The sequence below is a fragment of the Lissotriton vulgaris genome, chromosome 5 (assembly GCF_964263255.1).
Source record: "Lissotriton vulgaris chromosome 5, aLisVul1.2, whole genome shotgun sequence".
NCBI lineage: Eukaryota > Metazoa > Chordata > Amphibia > Caudata > Salamandridae > Lissotriton > Lissotriton vulgaris.
This window is the reverse complement of record NC_141693.1, coordinates 1,676,477,484-1,676,500,898: the sequence shown is the minus strand read 5'-3', so window position 1 is coordinate 1,676,500,898 and position 23,415 is coordinate 1,676,477,484. Positions and strand designations below refer to the sequence as shown.

At 45.8% G+C, this 23,415-nt stretch overlaps 1 protein-coding gene across 5 annotated transcripts in view; it reads right to left on the bottom strand.

Annotated features, from left to right (window-relative positions):
* STRADA (STE20 related adaptor alpha) overlaps positions 1–23,415 on the bottom strand; it is a 189,016-nt gene that overhangs the window by 85,108 nt on the left and 80,493 nt on the right. For all 5 annotated transcript variants that reach the window (XM_086923811.1, XM_086923809.1, XM_086923807.1 and 2 more), the window contains 3 exons: positions 11,882–12,005; positions 11,187–11,358; positions 10,191–10,295 (listed from right to left, as the gene is read on the bottom strand). In XM_086923811.1, the coding sequence (XP_086779937.1) occupies positions 10,191–10,295; positions 11,187–11,358; positions 11,882–12,005 (401 nt within the window). The remainder of the gene's footprint in view (positions 1–10,190; positions 10,296–11,186; positions 11,359–11,881; positions 12,006–23,415) is intronic.

Here is a 23,415-nt window from a genome sequence, read left to right as displayed (position 1 = left end):
AGAGGTTTTGGGCGGGAGGGGTGTGGATGAGATAGGGAGGGGGTTGGTGGTATGAGTGAGGGCATTGATGGTAGGCGGGGGGGTCAAGGTGTAGGCTGGGTGACTGATAGTCGTGGTGGGGGTGCAGGAAGGGTAATGGGGGCTGAGAGTAGGAGGGGAAATGGGATTGGAGATGGTCATGTTGTGGGGACAGGGAGTTAAATTAAGAGAGGAGGTGTGTTCTGCGTAGTTGGTTAGAGGGTCGTAGTTGGTTAGAGGGTTTCAACAAAGGGGTTAATTCCATTGATATCTCTATTGACTGACTGAGTTACTTACAGAGCGCACTATTGCGGAGGCGTCTTGGAGCTACATGGTGACAGGGACAGCAGCTGACTGGTTCAGAGATGAGTGTAGAGCCAGGTTTTTATTTCTTTTCTAAAAAGCGAACTGCTGGGCTGAAGTCTCAGTTGTACAGGAAGAAAATTCCATAACTTAGCCGCTAAGAATGAGAAGCGTTTTCCTCCGCATCTTGCTTTTTTAATCTTTGGAAGGTGTACCAAGCTAGAAGCAGAAGATCTTCGGAGGCGCGACAGTACATAGAGAGGAAACAAGGATTGCCATCCTTTGCCCCTCCTCCAAATAAGGCTTTATGTACTAGGCAAAGTGCCTTGTACATAATATTTCAATTAGCTTTTTTTCTTCCATCAAATTTCAGCAATCATTTCCCACACTGTAATACCAATTTAAGAACGATCACATACCAATCCATAAAAGTGGACGAAACTCAAGTCCCTCTTCACTCCCTCCCACAAAATGACACAATATCACAAATTTTTTAGGAAATATAGCCATTTAGTATAGTTTACCTGCATTTAATATCCCCAAAATTCAGAGCTAAGCAAAAGACAATCCTTTGTTATTTAACTCAACTTTGAGATGATGCAACACAAAGAAAACCTATACATTGGAAAGTATTTCACTTTTAGCTCTATAGCAGCACCTGTGCACCACAACACTCATGTCTGCTCTTAGCCGTTGGGCACACTTGGACTGCTCTAACTTCAACCACTGTATCCCCCATCCAATATAGACTTCATCGCCAGATGTTAATCACTAACTTAATCCTTTTTCTGCCACGTGTAATAAATATCCTGCCACGTTTACCTTCATCCATTGCAAGCTATGGTCTCTCACCGATGAACATATGAGCCATTAAAGCACTTAGTCGCCAAGCTGAACCTCAGCAATTAGGCGCTGTAGTCTGCTATGCGTAAACCCAACCACTGTATCTTTTTCGTTGCCAGACACTGTTAGGTCACCATGTGTGACCTGCCTTTTTATGTGATGCCCGGTCAAGCAGGACTTTCATTTGTGTGCTCTAGTCGGCCATGTGTAACTTAAGCCTCTATATGCTTTCTCTTGCCCTGTGGAACCTCAGCAACATGGAGTAGTATTATAGTACCTCAGGCGCTATATGCACCTGGCAGTCATGTGCAAACTCTGCCACTGTGTGCTGCTCCATAGGTAAACACCACTGTGCACCATCATCATGCTTTAAAATCAGACACAAGCTATTCCCATCTGTATCCTTAGCCGTTATACAATCTGTCTTGTTGCATTTCACCTTACCCACTGTGCACAGTTTTCCTAACGATATCTATTCTGCAACTGGCCTCAGCATAAACTTGGCCACTGTGGCCTTTGTTTCATGCACATTTACAAACCTTTTGTACTTTCTTCATGATTAACCCAGGCCAACTGCCCCGGTAATGATTAACTTCAGCCACTGTGAGCTCCAACTGCAACTTCAGCCTTTCGGTGCACGTGTTATTCATGTGTAACTTCAGCCGTTCTGAACACTTGCCCGTTACATGGAACTTAAGCCACCGTGCACTCTGCCATATGTCGGCTCAGTCAATCTGTTGCTATTTTAAAAATTTTCTATGCTCTCCAGCCATCTACAACCACAACTAATGTACAACCTGCCATGTGTAACTTTAGCCAATATGTGCTCCAACCCCGTAACATTAGCCACCATATTATTGGTCATTTATACCGTCAACTATTCTGCTGTCACATCTGTAAATTCATCAATGTTGTATCCTATCTTGCTCTGCCTAACCTCAGCACTGTTATGTTAGGTTATGTTATTTTGGCTCTTTTATAGAGCACGGCTACTCCAGGGAGTGTCCCGGCGCTTTGACAAAGACCCGAAGGAGAGACAATCCAGGGCAAATGCAGAGCTGCAGAAAAAAATTACTGGGTAAAAAGCCATGTCTTCAGTTCCTTCCTGAAAACCAGTAGATTGCTGATTTTCCTAAAGGAGACGGAAAAGGAGTTCCAGTATCGTGGTGCCAAGTATCAAAAAGAGCGGCCTCCAATTCTAGCCTGTCTGATGGGAGGAACAGAAGCCATGGCCAAAGAAGCCGTTCTCAGAGTTCTGGAGGGCTGATAAAAGGCAAGACGCCTTCTGATGTATCTAGCCCCTGCAAGATGAAGTGCCTTAAAGGCGAGAGTCAGCGCCTTAAAAGTAATCTGTCTCGCGACTGGGAGCCAGTGAAGCCTTTTAAGCAGCTCCGATGCACTCGCTCTTCGATCAAGGCCGAAAATGGCCCTTGCAGCGGAGTTCTGCACTAGCTGTCGGCAATCCGAGATAGAGTACATTAGCATAATCTAGGCCTGTACTGTGGTCTTTCTGTGCTCCAGGGACAAGATCGGAAGGAATTTCCTTAGCATTTTTAAAATGCCAAAGCATTTCCCTGTGAGCTCGCGAATCTGAGGCCCAAAGGAAAGGCCATCGTCAATCTGGAAGCCAAGATTCTTCGCCTTGGAAGAGGCATCTGCCGGAGGGTACATGTCAGGAGGCCACCAGGCCTTCCATCTCGGATCAGGAGAGCAGCCAAAGAAAAGCAATCCGATTTATCGGAATCACATTTCAGACTGTGCTGTTTAAACCAGTTAAAGACCGCTCCCAGACAGTCCCTGATCCGCATACCATCAAAGTCAGAGCCCTTAGTGCAGGTGAAAAGGAAATGGGTGTCATCAGCGTAGGATACGATCTGGGCACAGAACGACTCCACCACTGCCGCCAGAGGGGCCATGTAGATATTAAAAAGGGTGGGGCTCAAGATAGAGCCCTGAGGCACCCCCACCTCCAATGGCGGCATGTCGGCGGAGAAAGGTGGCGCCCAGACCGTTTGCCGGCGGCCGGCCAAGAATGACTCGAACCACTTCAACACCACTCCACGCAATCCGATCTCCCAGAGTCTTAAAAGGAGACCGTCATGGGGAACGGTGTAGAAGGCCGCCGACAAATCCAGCATAACTAGTGTGGCCTTTCCACCTAAATCCAGAACTTCCCGGATGGCATCAGTAACTTCAAGGAGAGCGGTCTCCTACTCATGTTGGTGCGAATACCCGACTGAGTATCGTGAAGGATGTCGTTACTCTCAATGTAGTCAGAGCGGGAGATGTGAACATGCTTCTCAACCAGCTGTGCCATTGCCGGGAGAAGGGAGATCAGCCTATAGTTAGCATGGATTAGATGGTCCAAATTGGGCTACTTGACAAGCGGCAGGATCAAGGCATGCTTCCAGGCCTGGGGAACCACCCCTGTGCTTAAAGAGATGTTGAGCACCGGGTTAAACAAGGAGTTTAAGGCTGGTGCTACTTTTGCAAGGCATTTAGCGGGACAGGGATCCTGTCCCGCTAAAGCCTGTGAGTTCTGCATAGCTATTTCTTACAGCATTCCCTCTGGCCTGCTATGTGCACCCTCCAACATTCTGCTCTCACTAGCTCTAACCTCCGAAGTACGCGCTTTGACTTTCCCTGGGTAACCTGTCAGTATGCGTTGTGTTATGAGATAAGTCCAGCCATTGCGCCTTTGGCCCCGCCATTTGTAACCTCAGCAAGTGTGTGCTCTGGCCTGCTCATTGCATCCTTAAATATGCACTTGTGGGTCTACTGTAACCTCTGCTGTGGTGTAATTTTCCTACTATGAGTAATCCTAGGCCTTGTAGGGTCTACCCTTCTACGCATAACCAACTTATTGCTCGTCCCTGCTAAGTGGTATTGCTAGGGCAATGCGAGAAAGCGCTCATCGCTTTGTGCCGGAGACAGTTATCTGATCATTCATTCAGCCAAGAAGGTGCCTTAAGAAGGGACACAAACTGCAACCGCACACCACCTCAACTCCCATCAGGTAGAGATGGGACATGTAGTTATATTGGCTTTATATGTGATTTACAGAATTTGTTTCAAGGTTTATCCTCCCTAGGAACACTGGTATCTAGAGAATGGGAGGCTACAGAATTTTCAGCAACAACACAACTATAACAGAAACCAAGGCATGGAGGTTTTATTACAATGATGTAAAATAGTCCAAGGGTGTGATTAGGTTTGTCCACCAACTCTGACATTTCATGCCCCCTTGATTTTCTCCGCCACAGCTAATATGTCATCTGGCTTTTCTGCGGGGACTCAGTACAGTTTATGAGAACATCAGATTGTTTGTGTGAACATGAAGCACAAACTTATGAGGCTCCTTCTCTTTTTGTGATCCTGCAGAAGGAGCAATGCTGAGTCAGTCAAGTACCATCTTAGTAGATCCCATGGTGGTAAGGGTGGGACAAAGAGGCCCCAAGTAATTCTTCATTGCAAACTCAGACAATGAACACAATTAAGCATTTTGCTTGTTGTGCTCCATATCTGCGATTTTTCAGTCACATTCGTATGCTTACATCAAGCCAGTCACAATGCACAGTCCACTTTGCCTGCATCAAAAATACTGAACAAATATATAAATATGAACCAACTTCGTCTAGCTATACATAATACTAAGGCTAGATCTGGTGCTTACACAACCTAAAAATAGATACAATAACAAAAGGACTACGTGCAAGAAAAACAACACTTTGCAAGTACATGTATTAGGCAGGAAAACTGCAGATGTGTCATCACACCAAACGCTCTATTACCTGGTTATTCAATCAAAGATTAGGAAAACGGAATGGTTTAGTACCAATGACTGCTTCGTATTCTAAGTCTTTGTTGTCAGGTTATGTTTACGGCCTCTGGCAGCCTCCAAACTAACAAAGATGGGGAGACCTCTTGTCTCTAGTCTACTGGATCAGAAAATCTCTGCCAGGCTTGGAAAAATTGGCCACCATGCCCTGCTTGGTTTTAAGCAACAACAACTAAATAAATGCTTACAATAATATCAGCTACGGACCACACGGGATGAATTCCGACCCAGGTTGTTTGCCACCACTGAGCCACATGACAGACCAGCCATATGCCTATCAGTTGTTGTTCTGCTCCAGCAGAACTTTCCAGGCCAAGCTGTCAGTCCAGGCCCCTCCCAGATGGGAGCACAATCAGCACCAGACTGGTTTCAGCCTACTTTGGGTTCTTCAGTGACGTGCAGTTGGAGTCCTGCAGCACAGTGAGGAAGAGACCATGTCAAGGCTTACCCTTCACACTTGGGCAGCCATAGCAACAAAAGGCGAAGCGATTAAAGGAATGCTTGAATTAATATCAGGCACAGGCCATCACTCAGGCGCTATTCTAGCCTACTGTTTGTCCCCATTTTGCCACTCCAGATGGAGTCCAGGCATCTTAAAATCAGTATAAGTTGACCTCTGTCGGAGGTTGCTTATGTTACTGTCCAGAGGGGACCCGGCCTGGCAGCTGAGGCTGGACTGCGAAAACTGTGGTCTGTGTTCTAGAAGGCTGGTATCAGTCTAGACTAGCTGTGTGCAAGAAAAGGAACGAGACGTGAGATTGCTAGTGAGATATTAAGACAAGGATTCCTTAGAGCATTTTGTGGTCTGTGGCAGCAGTTCATTTTTAGGACACTTTACAAGCCCACTGGAGATGCTCTTCATTCTAAAATGTTAGGTAAGTGGAGAAAGGGGTTATATTGTTTTAACTCCACAAGTACTTTTATTTTGTATGCATTAATGTTTTATCTACCTGTACATAAAGTCTTTAAGAATTTCTAATCCCAACCAATTACACTAAAAACTTTGACTGCATGGCTATACTACACCTAAACAGGAAATTAACAAAAGGGAGTGCATTTATTGTTCAATGGAAGTGCATCATTATTTGTGGCTTTGTGTCTCCTATGGTAAAGGAAAATGCTTCCTTAACATTCTATTCAATAACTTCCCCAGGAACTCAAAGGGCATCACACTGTTCTTTTGCTGTTCGATATTTTTAAGATTCAAATGGTGACTTCTAGGTAGCCTGTATCACACTCCTCTGTACTGCACTGAAATCAAGGCAAATAATAAGAGAACCTTCTGATCTCTGGAAAGTATTAGTTACTTTATGGCCATTATATTTGGGTTCCCTTCTGTGTTATCTGTAGCATACAAGAAGACAAATACTATGCCTGATCCAATCTAACCCCTTTTTGGTCTTGTCCAGGAGGCTGAAGGCTATGTGCATAATTTGGGATAGTTTCAGAAAAGCGTTACAGAAGCAAAGTAGGTTGTTCCTATGATGGCTACTTCTACCAGCAGATTGCTCACCTTTTGAATAATTATCATAGCAGTTCCTCACAGTAGCAGAGAGTCAGTGGAGTTGACTGACCAAAATGTCCTGCAGATCCAAGTGGGCAAAGTGATTTTCCTGCCAAACTGTCTGCCAATTCAGTAGTATTGCCCGATAGCCAGGGGGCAGACCTGCCAGCGGTAATCTGATTAAAGACTGTGGCTCCTTAGGGCCCAAAGGTGCACCAGTGGGAGCAGAAGTGCACAAAAAATAACTGCAATGTGGTCTCTCTGAACGCCCCTATTTGCTGCTGGGTGGACGATGGGCAAGGTAAACAAAGAACAATCTGGGACCAACTGCGGAACCAGTTCGGATTCAGGGGATAGTGAATAGGTACAACCTTTATCTTGACGGCTTTCTGGTCTTATTTTGAGTGAATGAACAGGGACAAATCCTCCTTTGTCTTTTCATGCTTATGTTGGACTTTGACTACTCAGAAGACTTCAAATGGGACGTAAAGTGAGGAAACAACCCTGAAAACTCGATTGCGATTGTGCCCATGGGCAGCGCTTCAACCTTGACCTTTTTTTGTGTTCTGCAACATATAGTTTCACCTCCAGGTCTCAGATGGTCTTCGGTGCATGAGGGACCTGTTCGACCCAGCCATTTGAAAATATGCATTGGTCTTGCTCCAATCAGAACAGTCACTGATTTGCATATGTCTGGTTCGTGTGATCAGGTTGATTTCTGTCTGAGGTGGCATGGTGAGCAAAAGAACGATGGACTGGATTGCAGCCCAGAGTAATTACCAATGGCTGAGATTAATTCAGACATTTTATCCTTAACATTTGTGTTCCTTTGTGAGAAGCCTTGTCCTACCAGTATACCCGCGTGTGGGTACCTAGATCACCATGCCGTAGGACTCAAGCTACACCGGACTGAAGAAGCCCAACTAGGCCGAAACCAGTCTGGAGTTGCTTGTGTTCCCACTCAGAGGGATTCTAGCCTGGCAGTTTAGGCTGATTTGTTCCTAATGGAGCAGGTTCAAGACGGATTTGCAAATGGCTGGTTCCTGTCTGAGGTCACATGGTGGGCAAAATAACGATGGACCAGAGTATTACCAGTGGCGGAGATTAATTTAAGCATTCCACATATCACTCTTTGATGTGTCTTTATGTAGGTGTCTGGGACATCAGTAGTTGGCTTCTCGCCACACTGAGCAGTTGGACCCACACATTTTGTAATGGGTAACATCACAGGATTCTCTAGAGTCCCGTGATTATGCCCAGCTTTAAATGGAAAGACTTGCCAATAAAAGTTCAGTGACTGATCTGCTCTACTCTGGTGAGCAGACTCTCCACAATGTCCAGACGAAGGTTCAAGTAAGAGAGTAACCAGCTAAGGAGGGCTTTGTGGAAGTGTGGAGCAAACAAGGACTTGCTTTGTTTGAAAGTACAAAATGTCCTTTATTCCTGCGGAAGTGCATCTTTGTCCTGTTTTGACAGACTCGCTTGCAGATACAAGTCCCATGTGAGGCTTATATGAAGCACTTGGGGTCTAGATATATATATTGATCATAGACTAGTGATGCCACAAAGCTTACTAGGAGGAAATCCACAGCCCCAAAATGGGTGTGAGATAGAGCTTAACTAGCTCTGGAGACACCTGTACCAGACAATGGAAGAGAAGGGGAATCCTCATTCAGCCCATTAGCTAATTAAGGTTTGTGTGTGGTGGACTTTGAAGTGGGAACAAACAGGCTTTCACATGCACCATGGATAAAGGACTGTCCGATACGGAAATCACTGTCTTGTGAAAACTTGCATGTAGCCTTTCAATGGACGCTCGCCGGCTTGGTCGAATACAGGGATGCGCATACACAAAAACACATGCAATGCTTACAGGTCACGTACAGGACGATAGGCACATTTATAAATAACTGAATGGACTACTACATGAGAATTAACAAGCAGTTTTCCACACAGAAGTGCAGGGTTACATTGATAGTTTAGAACTCTGCTGCCTTCTTCACTCGGTTGAGGGTTAGAGCTTGGCACTGTTCTTAATGAATTTTAGTCGGAGGTGGAGTATCTCCAGTGGGCATCAGACTGGTGATTCCACCAAAGGACAAACGTAAGGCAGGGCATAATAGAAAAATGCGCAGGGTAAGGGTGGTACAGTTTTACAGAGTAATGGAGAGGACATCTAACCAAAAATAAGAGCATGTCCCTGTGCACAGTTTTAGGGAACCTGCTCATCAGTTACTCGATGCACACCAGAAATGGAAACTAAGTATTTCAAAGAAAAATAAGTTGCGATTCAAACAGCAGATGGCAGGAGAATGCATATCGTGCAACATTTACTGAAAACTGAAGAGTACACAAGAGAGTGTGTTTTGGTTCACATTGTATATTATTATTACTTTATATCATCTTGTTGGTCATCATGTTTAGTTCAAAGCTCTTCTGTCTTCAAAGCTCTCAAACAAAACAAATGTGGCTTGCAAAACGCCTGTCTGTGGCTTGTAAATCTCTCTCCAGGGATTCACTGGAGCAGTTCTCTGCTGTCTCTCTGTTCTAGGTGAACACCCATTCGGAGTATGGTGGCCACTAGACAAAAATGACCTTTTGCCAGTCAAAACCTTTTAATTATTCATACACATTTTACATATATTGCTGCTTGGTGGATTCCAATCTTCGGAAATCCACATTTTATGCCAGTAATTAACATCTGACAAGACAACACAATACTGAAATATAATATGTGGAGAAGTGTGGCTCACTGGTTAGAGCAGGCAGACCCGGAAGCAGAGGTCAGACCCGGGACCAGGGTTCAATTCCCGACGCGGCAGGGTCTTGAGCTCAAATGTCCATGGACTCGATAATTCTCACTTCGGTGCCTGACCTAATCATGGGTTCACACTCTGCAACTCTAGGCATTAAGCTTGCTTAATCTCCACAACGGCCCCCCGCGGCGGGATGCCTGGCTTTCACCTTGGGGATGCCCTGTAGGGGCTATCTCACAGGGAAAAGACAGGACGGGTTCCCAAGGCAAGCGCGGAGATACCCCTTCGGGGGTCGATTCTGGCGCTATATAAGAATATAATAATAATAATAATAATTATATAGATAAACGCACAAAACCACAGCTACAGGAGAAAAATATGGCACTGGATACAATTGGGAAAAAAAGATCGAGAATGTCGATGCAGAGTATGAAAATGATCTAAATGCATGTGTATCCTTCGCTAATTTAACCAGTGATCACAAAATCAGCTATTTAGAGCTTGTGAGATGACCTGTACCTAATTGAAATGTAAATTCCATGTTAAATCCTTCTGCAGAGCAGTCAGCAGTAGTCAAAAGAGTTGGTAGCTTGATAGGCCATAGCTGAAAACATACAGCCAAAAATTCTGCCAGAAATTCTAGATGTAGTTTAAATTAAATGAGACTTCTCCCCAAAAGAAGCAGTCTCATCACTCAAATAAGGGTTAAGATGAATTGTGATGGCAACAAACCTACAGACGCTGTTTGCTTCGCTGTTTCAGGAGTTGAAAATTGGATGCAAAACTAAAATTGGACATTCAGCAAAAAAAGCAAGATCAACATACTAAATTATCTGTCTCTATTAAAAGCATGGAATCGAATGAGACCTGTAACTCCAGTGAGCACAGCAGTCCTTTGGAAGGTGAGCAGAAGTAGGCATTGGCTTACCTGGGTGGCAGGCATGTCCATGAACGGCACATGTCCATTCGCCAATTCACAGGCCACAATTCCAACACTGTAAATATCTGATTTAGCATCATAGCCCTGCAGATTCTACAGGAGAAAAGGTATTTTGTTATTGCTTCATCCTATGGATTTCTGTTATTTTTACATACTGATATACAGCTCTTACAGACTCAAAGGCAGTGGCCCAATCCATCATTGTAATTCACAACCACCAGACTTTAACACATCACAAAAGAAGTCAAGCAGAAAAAAAACAACCACCACCTGCAACAACAGCCTTCTAGCCTGAAGAAGTTATAGGTTCAGGATTTTCATACTTCAACATCTATTAACAGAGGGCTAAAAATCTACATTGTACATGCATTCTGTTCAATTAAAGGCTTTTTGTTTGAGATAACACAGGATACATTAGGTATATTAAGTGAAAGCAGTATGAAAAATGTTCTTAAAGGCTACAAGTCTTGGATGTGTGTTAAGTCCTGTACTTGAGTAGGATTTTCAAATGTGTTTTTCAAGCCTTATAAGTTGCTGCTCTTCAAATATCCTGAAGAGGAATATTCTGAAGAAATGCTACTCTGGCTCTTTTCGCCTTTGAGACGTATTTGATAGGTTTGAACTGCAGTGTCCGGCCTCTTTTTGTAGAAGGAAGGTCTCATTGTGCCTTTGTCTAAGCATCCTTACTGTCTATTTGAACAGTATAATTAGTTATTTCGTTCTTTTAAAAAAAAAAAAAAAGAGAGAAAAACAAAATGGCACTGCTCTGTGTACTTATAAACGTCGTTTTATTTTCCCCTAGACTTTTTTCCACATGCAATAATACATTCCAACGATGTGATTTCCTGGCAATTCCCTCCTGCTCTCTCCAAAGTAGCAAACATGTCCTTAATTCTGTGTGTATATTCTTTCTTTCTCTCTCTCGCTCTCTCTCTCTCTCTCTCTCTCTCTCTCTCTCAGCCTCTCCCTCGGCTGTAGTGTTACCTGTTGTAAGACTTCTGGGCTGAGCCAGGGCAGGACCTTGATGCTGTATTTTGGAAAGTCATGCACCACCCGCACCCGCTGGCCATGGTTGATCATGCTGAGGATGCTACGCAGGCCCGACAGGTACACCTTCCCATCCAACGAGATCAGAATGTGACTTGCCTTCACACTCCTTTGAAGCAAATGGAAAACAATTCAAGTTGGGCCTTGAAGTCAATCACATCACCTTCGTCACAGATCCTCCCTTCCCCACACAGGGGAAGTTTAACACATCACATAACGTGTATTTGCAAAGTGCACGTTTGCTGCGACAGGTATCTTGGCACTGAATATCATGTGTTTATTGTTATCCAACTCAATGGTACATCCATTTCTTAATCACTTTCGAGGTGTCTCCTGACATAAATATGTTGCTAAGGATTTAACAAACATTTTAAAATATTCCAGCATAGGCAGAGTGCCAACACGGATCGATTACACCCATTACCTTGAGTTTAGGAAGGCAGTAAGAAGGAACTGTTCATTCAAAACCACAAACCCACCCACTATAAACCTAGCCTAAAGCAGTGTACAGACATGTCCAACAGAGGAACTACTCTATGCTCTAAAGTTTAAGCTGTCGTATCATTAATGAGTGGCAGTCAAAACACAAATATCACTCCTGCGATTTTTTTTTTCAGATCAAGCTTTGTTACCTATGAACATATCCCATGTGGTGAATGTAGTCTAGTGCCTTCAGCACTCCCTGTAAGATGTATGCGATTGCCAGTTCACTCATGCCATCCACGAAATGGGTGCTGATAAGATCCTTGGCAGATCCTGGATAAAGGAAACAATGAAGATGTTTTTTATGAAATGCAGACTAAACAAGCAAGTTATCTCCATTCACTTCCCATTACCCACAAGATATGTTTCAATACAATTTTACAGAGCGAGCAGCATCACAAAAATATCACATAATCTATCAATATCTCAGCCGAATTAAAACTCTGTATTTGACCTCATCACAAACAGCGATGGGAGGACTAGCAAGTCCTTTGCCAGTTCGCAAAGGTTTATCTTTGGCACCATCATGGGACAACCACCACCTTGCTTCTCTCTGCACTAACCCTGCCTGCATCAAAATAAAGGAATGGAGCATATCACCATTTATGTCCAAAACATTTTTAATGGATTAATAAGTTACTTAACTTCAGTAAAAATATTTCTGTTGGATACTCTACCTGCAGATTCCAGTCCTTTTGCCCAGTCAAGCGTCCTGACTGAATATTAAAACAAGCATTTACAATACAACAGTCTCGCCTTTGCAAAAGTTTGAGCTATTGGCATTGTAAATGATTTTTTTATTTATGTGTTGGTTTTGAAAACAGATATATAAATGGCATTGTCAATTACAATGCCAATAGCTTAATCCCTCGCAATAGCCCCCCCCCCCACACACACAGAGCCCCCCCACACACACACAGAGCCCCACACACACAGACAAAGCCCCCCCCACACACACAGACAAAGCCACACACACACACAAAGCCCCACACACACACACAAAGCCCATCACACACACACACAAAGCCCATCACACACACACACAAAGCCCATCACAAACACACACAAAGCCCATCACAAACACACACAAAGCCCATCACAAACACACACAAAGCCCATCACAAACACACAGAGCCACACACAGCCACACTCACACAGCCACACACACCCACCCTTTTGGGTAACATGTATACAGTACATACAAAGTGACTATCGTGGAAATAGAAGTTGCGAGTATAGGTGACAGCTTCAACTTGCTGGGCACCAAAAAGAGACTCGCGGGAGCTGTGTAGTTACCCATTTCTAGGTCACAGGGTCACTGAAGACATTACATTAATAGTCCCGGGTAAATAAAGTAAGTGGGTTGGAGTCTTTAAAACAAACATTAGCATAGTTTTTTGTTTTTTTAATAAATCCAAGGACTCATAACGCTGCTTCCAGTCCATGGATACAGAGAAGTATTGTGTTGTTTTAAGTAGGAAGAAGTGCCAGATTGACTGCTTGAATGAAAGAACAATGCACAGGAAGGATTATGGAAAGGAGTATGATGAAGAGCGTCGCCACTGTTTCCCTTTAATATTAAACAGACAGTTTGGATTCAATTATCTAAATCCCACAATCTAAGCGTGTGAATGTGGGCAGTTGTGCCACAGTGGTACGCAACACTTCTTTCAGCTAAGCATTACCCGATTACCTGTCATTCAAGTTCTCGAAGGAATTGGGATATCAGGCAAGGCACGGGATCGGCTCTTCCGATCCCTGCAGGTCGGCACACCAATGCTAATTAGCGAATAACAATCACGTTGCATGAAACTCTCCTCCAGAGGCCGCCATCTTGCACCATGAAAGGCGCAGCTTGGAGTCTCTTTCTGACGCCGTTACCGGGCTCTAGGCCATTGAAATGGGCGACACTTTATTGTATTGTGCAGACAGATGTTTGAGCTGCGCCTAGGTCCTCCGGACACCCCTGATACTGTTCGGGCGCATTTAAAAATGCTCCGTTTTGTTAAATGAACTCAACTCGGCACCACCCACTGCGCCGGGGCTCCACAAAACAATATTTGTATTTTTGGTTGCTTTACACGTGTTACTGGTGTTAGTGAACCATTATAGCGGTCCCGTATCACGTAATTCGTATATAAATAAACAGGGGCATATTTTAACTTCAGCACAACCCCAATAAAAAGAACGCTTGTGAAATAAAATGCCAATTTTTTCAAAAAGAGACGGACGTGTGTACAAAAGAAAAGCACAACGGTGCACCTTAGCAAAGACAGTGTGTTGTCGAGGCATACACATTGCGAGGCACAACACGATACAGCTGCTGAAATAGTTGTGTACATCTCCTGGCGTCTCCGTGAATGCGTGCAACCGTTTACTGACCCTGTACATTTTTAAATAACAAACACATGGCCCAGGGAGGGCGCCCCTCCCCCACGCGCAGCTGAACACAGAGCTCACTGTGCCCCTGTTGGGCAGAGGCTGAGACATAAACATGCTCGCACTGGCACAAGTCTGTGACCTGGGATTTGCGAACTCACACATATCTTCAGCTTTGAGTTCAAAGTGGTTAGAAGAAGTGCACACAGATCCGGGTATGCTCTTGGAGCTATGTTGCCGTAATCCGTGTATAAAGCACTGATACGGAAGTGTCTGCTCTCTCGGCCTTGTTGCTGCAGAGTGTGTAGAATAAAGCGCTGTGCCTAGCCCCTGAGATATGTGCACGTCTCACGAGAGCTCTCCCCTTGTGTGCACTTCCTGCCCCTTGTGCCCTCCGAGTGGCACACTAATGCACTGAAGAGCTTTCTCGTCTCTAGGTGGGTTCTGCGGGGTGAATACCTCTAACCCTAACCTGCTTGTGTACCTAAGGCATCCCACCACCCTTCACAAGCCCCTCAGGTCCCCCTCCTCGTCCCCCTCTCTCACTTACTCCAATCAGTGCGTAGCCATATGGCCCGTCCGCGCAGACACGGCCGTCATCCAGGCGCCCAATGTCCCGCAATGGGGAACAATTGGGGCTCTGTCTGCCCCCCTTTTTGATGCGAGAGGGGCAAAGAAAAAAAATTACACAGACACACACAGAGCCACACACACACACACACACAGCCATCCACACCCACAGAGCCACACACACCCACACAGAGCCACAAACACCCACACAGAGCCATCCACACACACAGAGCCATCCACACACACACAGAGCCATCCACACACACACACAGAGCCATCCACACACACACACACAGAGCCATCCACACAGAGCCATCCACACACACACACACACACAGAGCCATCCACACACACACACACACACTCACACACACACACTAACATGAAAGAAGTCGAACAATATCAGTTTTTCTTGTCTGCTAAGGACATGAAACGAATCCAACTAATTACAAAAATTGAAGAAAAAATTCACTTACGCAAGAGGAAATTTCACTGTATAATTCGACACATTAACTCATTGGGCTTCTGAGGAAATCTTTGGGCTGCAGCACTTACTCTTTTACAGATTAAGCACTGGTCGGGGTGATCCCGGTTACAAGAGAGATGAGGAAAGGATGAGGGGGACGAGTGTACAGAAAGCAGGTAAAAAGATTACAGCAAGCATACCAGAAGGTTGTGAAATGGTTTTAAGAGTGCAAAGAGGAATGCCCTCAATTCTCACAGAATACTTTTTAACAAAATAATTAAGCATTGGCCAAAAATTCCGCTTGCAAAATTTGCGGATTTTTGCGAATCTCACACACACACATGGTCACTGGAGACAAGAGACAACTCCTCTGGCATTTTACGCAGCTGTAGTCTAGAAAAACACTATACATTTACCCAACGAGGTAGCACTTACTGGATTAGCCAGTACTCCAGTTGAGTGGAGGTATCGCACAAAACAATGGCGTCTTCTTGGATAAATATGAAGGGCAGGGTTCATTCTGGCACGATGCTCCTGTCACAAAAATTAAACCTCAACAGGAAGCATTTACAGATATAAATGAAGCAGGTGCCTGAGTTGAAGCTCAAATTCAGTAACTCATTCATCAGCCCAAAAACAATTGTGAGCTTTGTCGAGGCTGGGCAGGTGTGCTTTCTCCCCATATCTACCGTGTGTGGGCGGGGCCAAACGGGGGAGGGGCCTTCTATGCGAGTTCACATGACTCTTGTGTGTATAAAAGGTCAGAGACCGATCAGAGCAGCAGACTAGGAGGAAGAAGCTCCTGGTCACAGGGATTGCGCTTGTGAAAGTGAAGGATGCACACAAGAGGCATGTGAACTCGCATAGAACCCCCCCCCGTTTTGGCCCAGCCCACACACTAGCGGTGTGCACCGTCTTCCCGCCATTTACCCACTCTGATGGACAGCTCACTCAAGGGACCCGTGAGCCCTTCGGCGCGATCGCATAGCAACACACACATGGTCACTGGAGACAACTCTTCTGGCCCTTTACGCAGCTGCAGTGTAGGAAAAGCACTATACATTTACCAGACGAGCTAGCACTTACTGTGATAAGCCAGTAGAAAGTGCTCCAGTAATATTTCTGAAAATCGCAAAAAAATCTGCGAGTTCGCTGATTTTTTTGCGATTTTGCGCACCGCAGATCCGCAAAATTCGCCCATACTTAAAAAATAATCACCGGAACCAGTATTCCTTTTTCAAACCATCTGCATGTGAGCATGAAATAAGGCATAACATGCAGAAGTGGTATGTGTTGCACCAAACCTTATATGATTTGCCCAGTTTTTCGTGCCTCTCCTGCTCGCCCCCCCTTCAAACCTTGGTAGCTTTGACCTGCCATAAACTTTCAGACAAAAACAGTGGCGGTGAAATAATAATTTAACTACTTGAAACACCGATCCCTGTGTCAACTGTTGCTGTATAGGGATGAGACGGAAATAGTGTTACTTTTTCTCAATTCAATGTGTCCTTTTCCACCGTAAGGCATTTAAATAACCCTGAGAACTGCTGCTGAGCAGTGTTTCCCGGTTATGGCCAGCTGTGTCAAAGCTTGCGCTTCTGAGTCGAGCTTAGCCATCATTGGTGCAGCAGGTGCAGTAGCACCGGGGTTCTGGAATGTGAGGGGTCTACTGAACCTCATTACACCTACTTTTTTACTAGCTGACCCGGGGGCATGGACTACTGCTCTGGCGAGCATAAGAGCCCTGGGCACCCTTGCCACCTATGCCAATGTCTTTCAGTGTGGTGTCAGCGCACCCTTCCAGCCGTAAGCCTGCTATAGCCGGTCATGGTTCGAACTACGAGTGATGCCCTGAGGCGGGGATTGAGAAAACAAGCGGCAAGCCGTGGCCTCCCTGTTAATAGCCAGTGCGGTCTCTGGCTGGGGGTCATAGGCGGACTCGAACACTGACTGCTTCTGTACACCTCTCAGTGGCTGCTTTGCCTGAAGTGGCCGGTCAGGAACCCCAGACTGACCCCTTGCGCTCACTTATACGGCGATGCAGATGCCCCGTCTATCTAACTAAAGGTCAAACACACAAACAGAGAGCCATTAGGCGCACTGAAATGCTTCTAGTGGCTGCTGCAAGGGGACACTGAAGTCTGCTGTGTTGCTAAGAGACATCGCCATTAAAACCTCTCCGGGTCAGAAGCAGCGGATTATAACAGCTTGAGAAACGCAGACGACAAACTAATGGCGGCGGCGCCCCTACAAGCATTCAGAACCGACTGCTACCGAGGTGCAGTGCTGGCCTACGCATTTGGGTGACGCAGAAAATGAAGGGTACAGTACACCAATGCAATACACGGATTTGGGGACATGCAAAGCCAGGGCATGTCCCCCGAATTCCGTAGGCCAGCGCTGCCGCTCGACAGCAGTCTTACAAATTAAGCACTGGATGACTTGACCTTTCTAAGCCTTTTCAAACCACAACAAGAGCTCACCAGGATTTTTGCATCTCGCACGACGCCGACTTTTCTCTTATGGAGCCGTCCCATTCGGAAGGCCTCAGCCTGACTTGCTGCTGTGGTAAAACGTTCCATCTGGCCCCATAAGGAAGATAAGAATGCTTTTACCACAAACGTAAGTCAAGGAGCCCAGTCTGAAAAGGACGGGGCTTAGAGAGAAAGAAGAACGTCACTGGGGCCTCTTCTCCAATGGCTGGCCACCGTTTAGGACGCCAGCCAATGGAAAAGAGGGTAGGGCTTAACCTCGCTAGGGAAACTCTCCCTACCTCATTAAATCTCGCCAGTTCGACTGCGCATGTGCGCAGTCTTTCGCAGTCCCGAGACCTAAAAACAGCTGTAGCTCAACTGCTCCACCAGGTCGCGCCATGGCTCCATATTGGCGGTACATCATGAAGCTGCATAAGGCACCACCCTGAACCACTGACCTCAATTTACCATCCTTTTTAAGTCTCGCCTAGCGCAGCGCACATGCGCTGATCTAGGAGAGGGCCTCTTGCAATCACTCCAGACCTTCACTCGTGCGTGTGGCAGCCTGCGGGAGCGAGCAGGGGCACGCAGGGTGCCATCTGTTCTGTGTGAAGAGAGCAAGCATGTAAAAGAGGCACAGTAAATGAATACGCGTCCTGGGTTACGAGATTACTGAAGGACATTCATATTGGCACAAACCAGAACCAGCAACACCACAACGCCCCCGTGTTGGAATGACAGCGCTTGCTGAAGGCAAGCAGTGCTGAGCCTTCCACTACGCGCAGTAAAAAAAACACTCAAAGAAAAGCGAGGACCACTCTTCAATCTGCAGGTGCAGGCCACTACTTTTTAAGGTCTTGCCTAGCGCAGCGAGTATTCCCTGCTCTTGGAGGGCCTCTTGCAATCACTCCCAACCTTCACTCGTGCGTGTGGCAGCCTGCAGCTAGCTGGAGTGAGCAGGGGTGGGCAGGGTGCCATCTGTTCTGTGTGGTCGCTTTCACTTTTGCGACCGTGTGGCCGCACTGGTTTGTTTTGCCATACTGGGGCAGCCCTCACTCTCCCTTACTCTGGCCCCTACCCACGCCTCTTCAGCACACTGCGCTCCCTCAACTGCGGTTGCAGCCACTGTTACTTAAATCTGAAGAAAGTTACACAATTGTTCCCACCTCCCTCCCACATCCATGCCCTTAGTGTGGCTTGTTTTTCCTTTCTTTGCGGTTGGTTTCTTTCTGGGAGACAGGCAGCAGCTTGTCTGAAGTGGGGTGCAGCCATTTCACAACTTCTATGCTAATTACAGCATGAGAGCTGGCCTGTATGACCAATAAATGTATTTGCCTTGACAACAAGTGTTATTTTTTGCAGTTCAGCTGCTGCGGTGGCTTCTAAGTTACTTCGTTTTAGTGAAAGTCCTTTCATATTTGCAAAATGGAAGAAGCTGAGGAGTATATTATAAGAAGAAAGTAAACAAGAGGGTGGGATTTGGTAATGCATGGCGATCCTGCGGCATTGTCGTCTATGCCGTCAGTACACAGGCATTGTGTTTGCCTCAAGGGACGGAAAGCGGGTGCGTGTCATTCATGTGACAGAATTCATGCTCTGCATTCTCCAGTGTCAATCATTCAGTCAGTCACTCACTCTTAACCCAGCCTTCTACTTGGCTACACTTGACCCCACTGTGTTTGAAGGTGGCAGCTATGTGTCCTGGAAGCACCACACATAGTTGGTTGTGCATGCTGGCCAACTCGGGTTCAGCTTTGTGTTTTTGTTTTAAAGGCAGAATAAACTGTAGGTTCTTAGAGGTTTGTATCAAACAGGATGACAGGTTCTTTTTGGCTAGGGTCAAGTGTGCTTCCCAACACCTGACCAATCGGGGGTGAGCTGACTAAGTCGCGCTAACCCCACAGCAGCCCCTGTTCGCCCCATGCAACAATTATCCCAGTTGTATAACAACCTATTACCACCACTTTTGCATGCTCCCAAGTAATTTTACACATGCTTGCTTCCATTGTGCAAGTTCCTAAAATGGATCCTGTTAACCCTCCTCCTTTTAATCATGAAAAGGCACCTCTTGTGAGTAGTGCTAAATGCAAGATTTTCCGAACTAAAGATGCTCGTTGTCTAACTGTTGGTTCTCCTCGTTGGCAACAACATGTGCACATTACACATTATTTTGCATGTAACTTATTTCAGTTGCTAAATTCGCCACCAGATATCAGTTTCTTGCAAGAAGCTGCAGTTCGTAAAGTTCCTTTTAAAACTGCAACTTCTTTCTTGCTGCCAGGATCAGGGTGCAAGGAGGCACAGCTTCTAATTTAGGTAGATCTTGTATAACAATAAACTTTGCGGGCATCAGTGATGAAATGTTAAACAATTTACTGCAAGAACTCAAATAGGGGATTTCAGAATTCAACGCCACAGCCGATCAGGAGGTCCGCGGCAAATACTCCACCGCACGAAGGTTTGGAGAGGGGGAGAGTCCTGGGAGGGCGCTAGCGATGGAAATTCGCCTACCCAGATTCTCCAACTAAATCGTGGACATAATAGATAGTGCGGGCACACGACATCGGGATAGCGTCAAATCTTACATACATTCACTGAATTTTACACAAACCTCTATTATTCGCGATGGTCCGTGCCCCCAGATTTCGCTCCCTACCTTCAAGATATCATGCTGGGATGGTTGGGGACAATCAGCAGGAATTCCTGGTGGCCCCCTTTGAGGATTACTGATTTTGCACGGCCATTATGCAGATGAAATCGGGCAAAGCCCCTGGATCAGACTACCTTCCATTGACTTTTACAAAACATACTTGTATCAATTACTCCCTGTGTGGCGAGCGGTATATCTTGAAGCCCTAGAGGCACAGATCCTTCCTGATACAAGCACGCACGGCTTTATTCATCTCACTCCTTAAGCCTGGGAAGTCTACGGATCACTGTGACTCTAACCGACCCCTATCCCTCATGAACACAGACACTAAAATCCTTGCAAAACTTTTAGCTAATCGCCTCAGCTTATTGATGGAGAAACTTGTCCTACCTGACCAGGCAGGTTTTATCCCCGGGAGAGCTACCGCTCACAATCTCCGTACTCTATTCTCCATTTTGCAAACGGTTGACCCCTTACTGGCCCTCGTGGCAGTATTTTTAGACGCCACAAAGGCCTTTGATGCTGTTGAATGGTACTATCTCTTCACCATCCTGCAATGCATGGGGATACCTGTAGGTTTCCTTGCATGAATACGTCTGCTATATGCCCATCTCACTGCAGGAGTTCTGATCAATGGCCATACCTCCCCTTCCTTCCATCTCATTCGAGGCACCCGACAAGGCTGCCCTCCATCTCCCCTCCTATTTGCCCTTGCCATAGAACCACTGGCGGCCAAAATCATACAGCGTCATCAAGAAAAGGCACTTCGATGCTTCCTCCGCCATCTCCTCCTATCCCTTTATGCTGACAATGTCACCATCTATGTCAAAAACCCTCAACAGAACCTCAAGCCGCTCCTCTGTGAAGTTGTTCGCTTCGGAGGACTTTCCGGCGTCCATACTAATTGGGCCAAATCTCAGATCTTTCCACTCACGACCTCTCTGAGATGCTTCCCCACGGACTATCTCATACAGTGGTGAGATTCCAAGGTGAACTACTTGGGGATACACATCACCACTAATCGTGAGGAATTAATGAGACTCAATTACGGTCACACATTGGCACGTATAACTAGCAACATCATTTGCTGGAATGCTCTGCCCCTCACCATGGCGCGTCGTGTCTTGCTCATTAAGATGGTCATCCTCCCCAAACTCCTATATTTGTTTTCAAATATCCCTTATGACCCGGGCAGTCATTTCTTCTCTCAGGTCTGCTCGGAACTCATGTGCTTAGTTTGGGGCGGTAAACAACCACGCTCGCAATGGGATACACTTACACGGCCATACTCCCAGGGGGATTCATCATCCCTGACTTGGAGCCGTACTATATATGTGCCCAAGCACATTTTGCTCAGTATTGGTTTTACCCGCCTCGATATACACCACATATCGCCACCGAACATTGGTTATCGGACCCCATCCCGCTGGATGGGGTTATATTGTCCACACCCACACCTCGCTCGACCTTACCGACGTCAGTAGAAACCAAAACTAAACATAACATTCCTTGCTGGGGTGACCTCTTTCTTAATGGCACATTTAGCACCATGCAGCAACTATTTAGGGATACACCACCCAACTTCAATGGACATTTTTATGTACGTCCGCCTGCGACAAGGTTTTAGGGAATACACTCCCTCATACCCTCAAAGGCCCCGACTGTTGCTCCATTACATCATGTGCTACACATCAACAACCCATCCCACCTGGTCTCTACACTCGATCATAGCATATACACAGAGATGGTCTACCCCCCCCGCGCCTCCAGAGAAAAATGGGTGGCGGACATTGGACACAAGATCACAGACCAGCAATGGTTGTATTGCTGCAAGAAAACTGAACAAGTCTCCTCAGTAGTCGTTTGTGCATCACTCACTACAAGTTCCTACACTGCCTATACTATACTACTGTTAAATTGCACAAGTACAAACTACGCGAAACAAGCAGTTGCGACAGATGTAGGAAGGATGCAGCCGACTTCCATCTTGCAACTCAATTCGCACTAACTGGCAGCATGTGTTCACCGCACTAGAAGCGATGACCTCATTACAAATCCCCTTATCCCCACTCACCGCACTGCTTGGTTACACGGCAGAGATACTTGTGGCATACCGCAAATTTGTTTCATTCACTCGCCTACTTGCCAGGTGCCGGGTGGCCTGCAGATGGGCCAGGGGTGTCCACCCAAGTTCAAGGACTGGATTGTGGATATGACACGCTGGCAGGACCAAACTTGCACATATGCTGAACTACTCCCTCTATCATCCCGACCACGGGATATCTGGGACCCACTTATATCTGAACACTCTGCACAGGCCGGTCATGAGTCCTAATTGCCCTTTCCCTTCAGTCAATATACCCCCTATATTCGAATAGCTGATGACTGATAGCACTCACTTTGTATATCTGGTCTATCGCCTCACTGGAAGAAGACGCCATGCATTGTGTCTACGCACCTGGGATATGGCTATAATGTACAATTGAAGCAATTGCCTAATGTCTTAACAATAGTTAGTGGCCATTGGAAAACTCATAGATGTGCCTATACAGGTCTTTGTGATATTATTGTCCTGGCTGGTATGTATAATCTCGTTGATTGTGATTGAGCATTTCATATCAGCAAGCAGAATAATCACAAACAAATTTAAAAAAAATAAAAAAGGTACCGGAACGTGAAAGACACAGATGGGAGGAGGTACATTAGGCTGTATGTATTGCTGTATTATAGTCTAAATGCTTATGAGGTCTCAAAGGCGAGACCTATTGGCTATGCCAATTCTGGTTTCCCCATGCCCTAGAGGCGAAGAGGCTGATGAGATTGACTTATCATGCAGTGCATGAATCTAGAAAGGAACCTTCCTATGAAAAACGCAGGACTATTCCTCAGAACAGAGAGGGAGGGAGGAATCTGCAGGTTGACAAAGTATTCCACTGAAAGATCTTTACCAAGGGTAAGTAACTTGTTCTTCTAATGAAAACCTCTAACAGTCAACTCCTCATCTCTTGAATCGATATAAAAATAGTACCTCCCAGGTGGTGGGTCTGAGGAAACAGGTGCAGTATGATCTGGCAAAAAGGCCATCTCGGCAACCTTATATTCCAGACAACAGTGTCTAGTAAAGGTGTAAGAAAATGTGGTCAT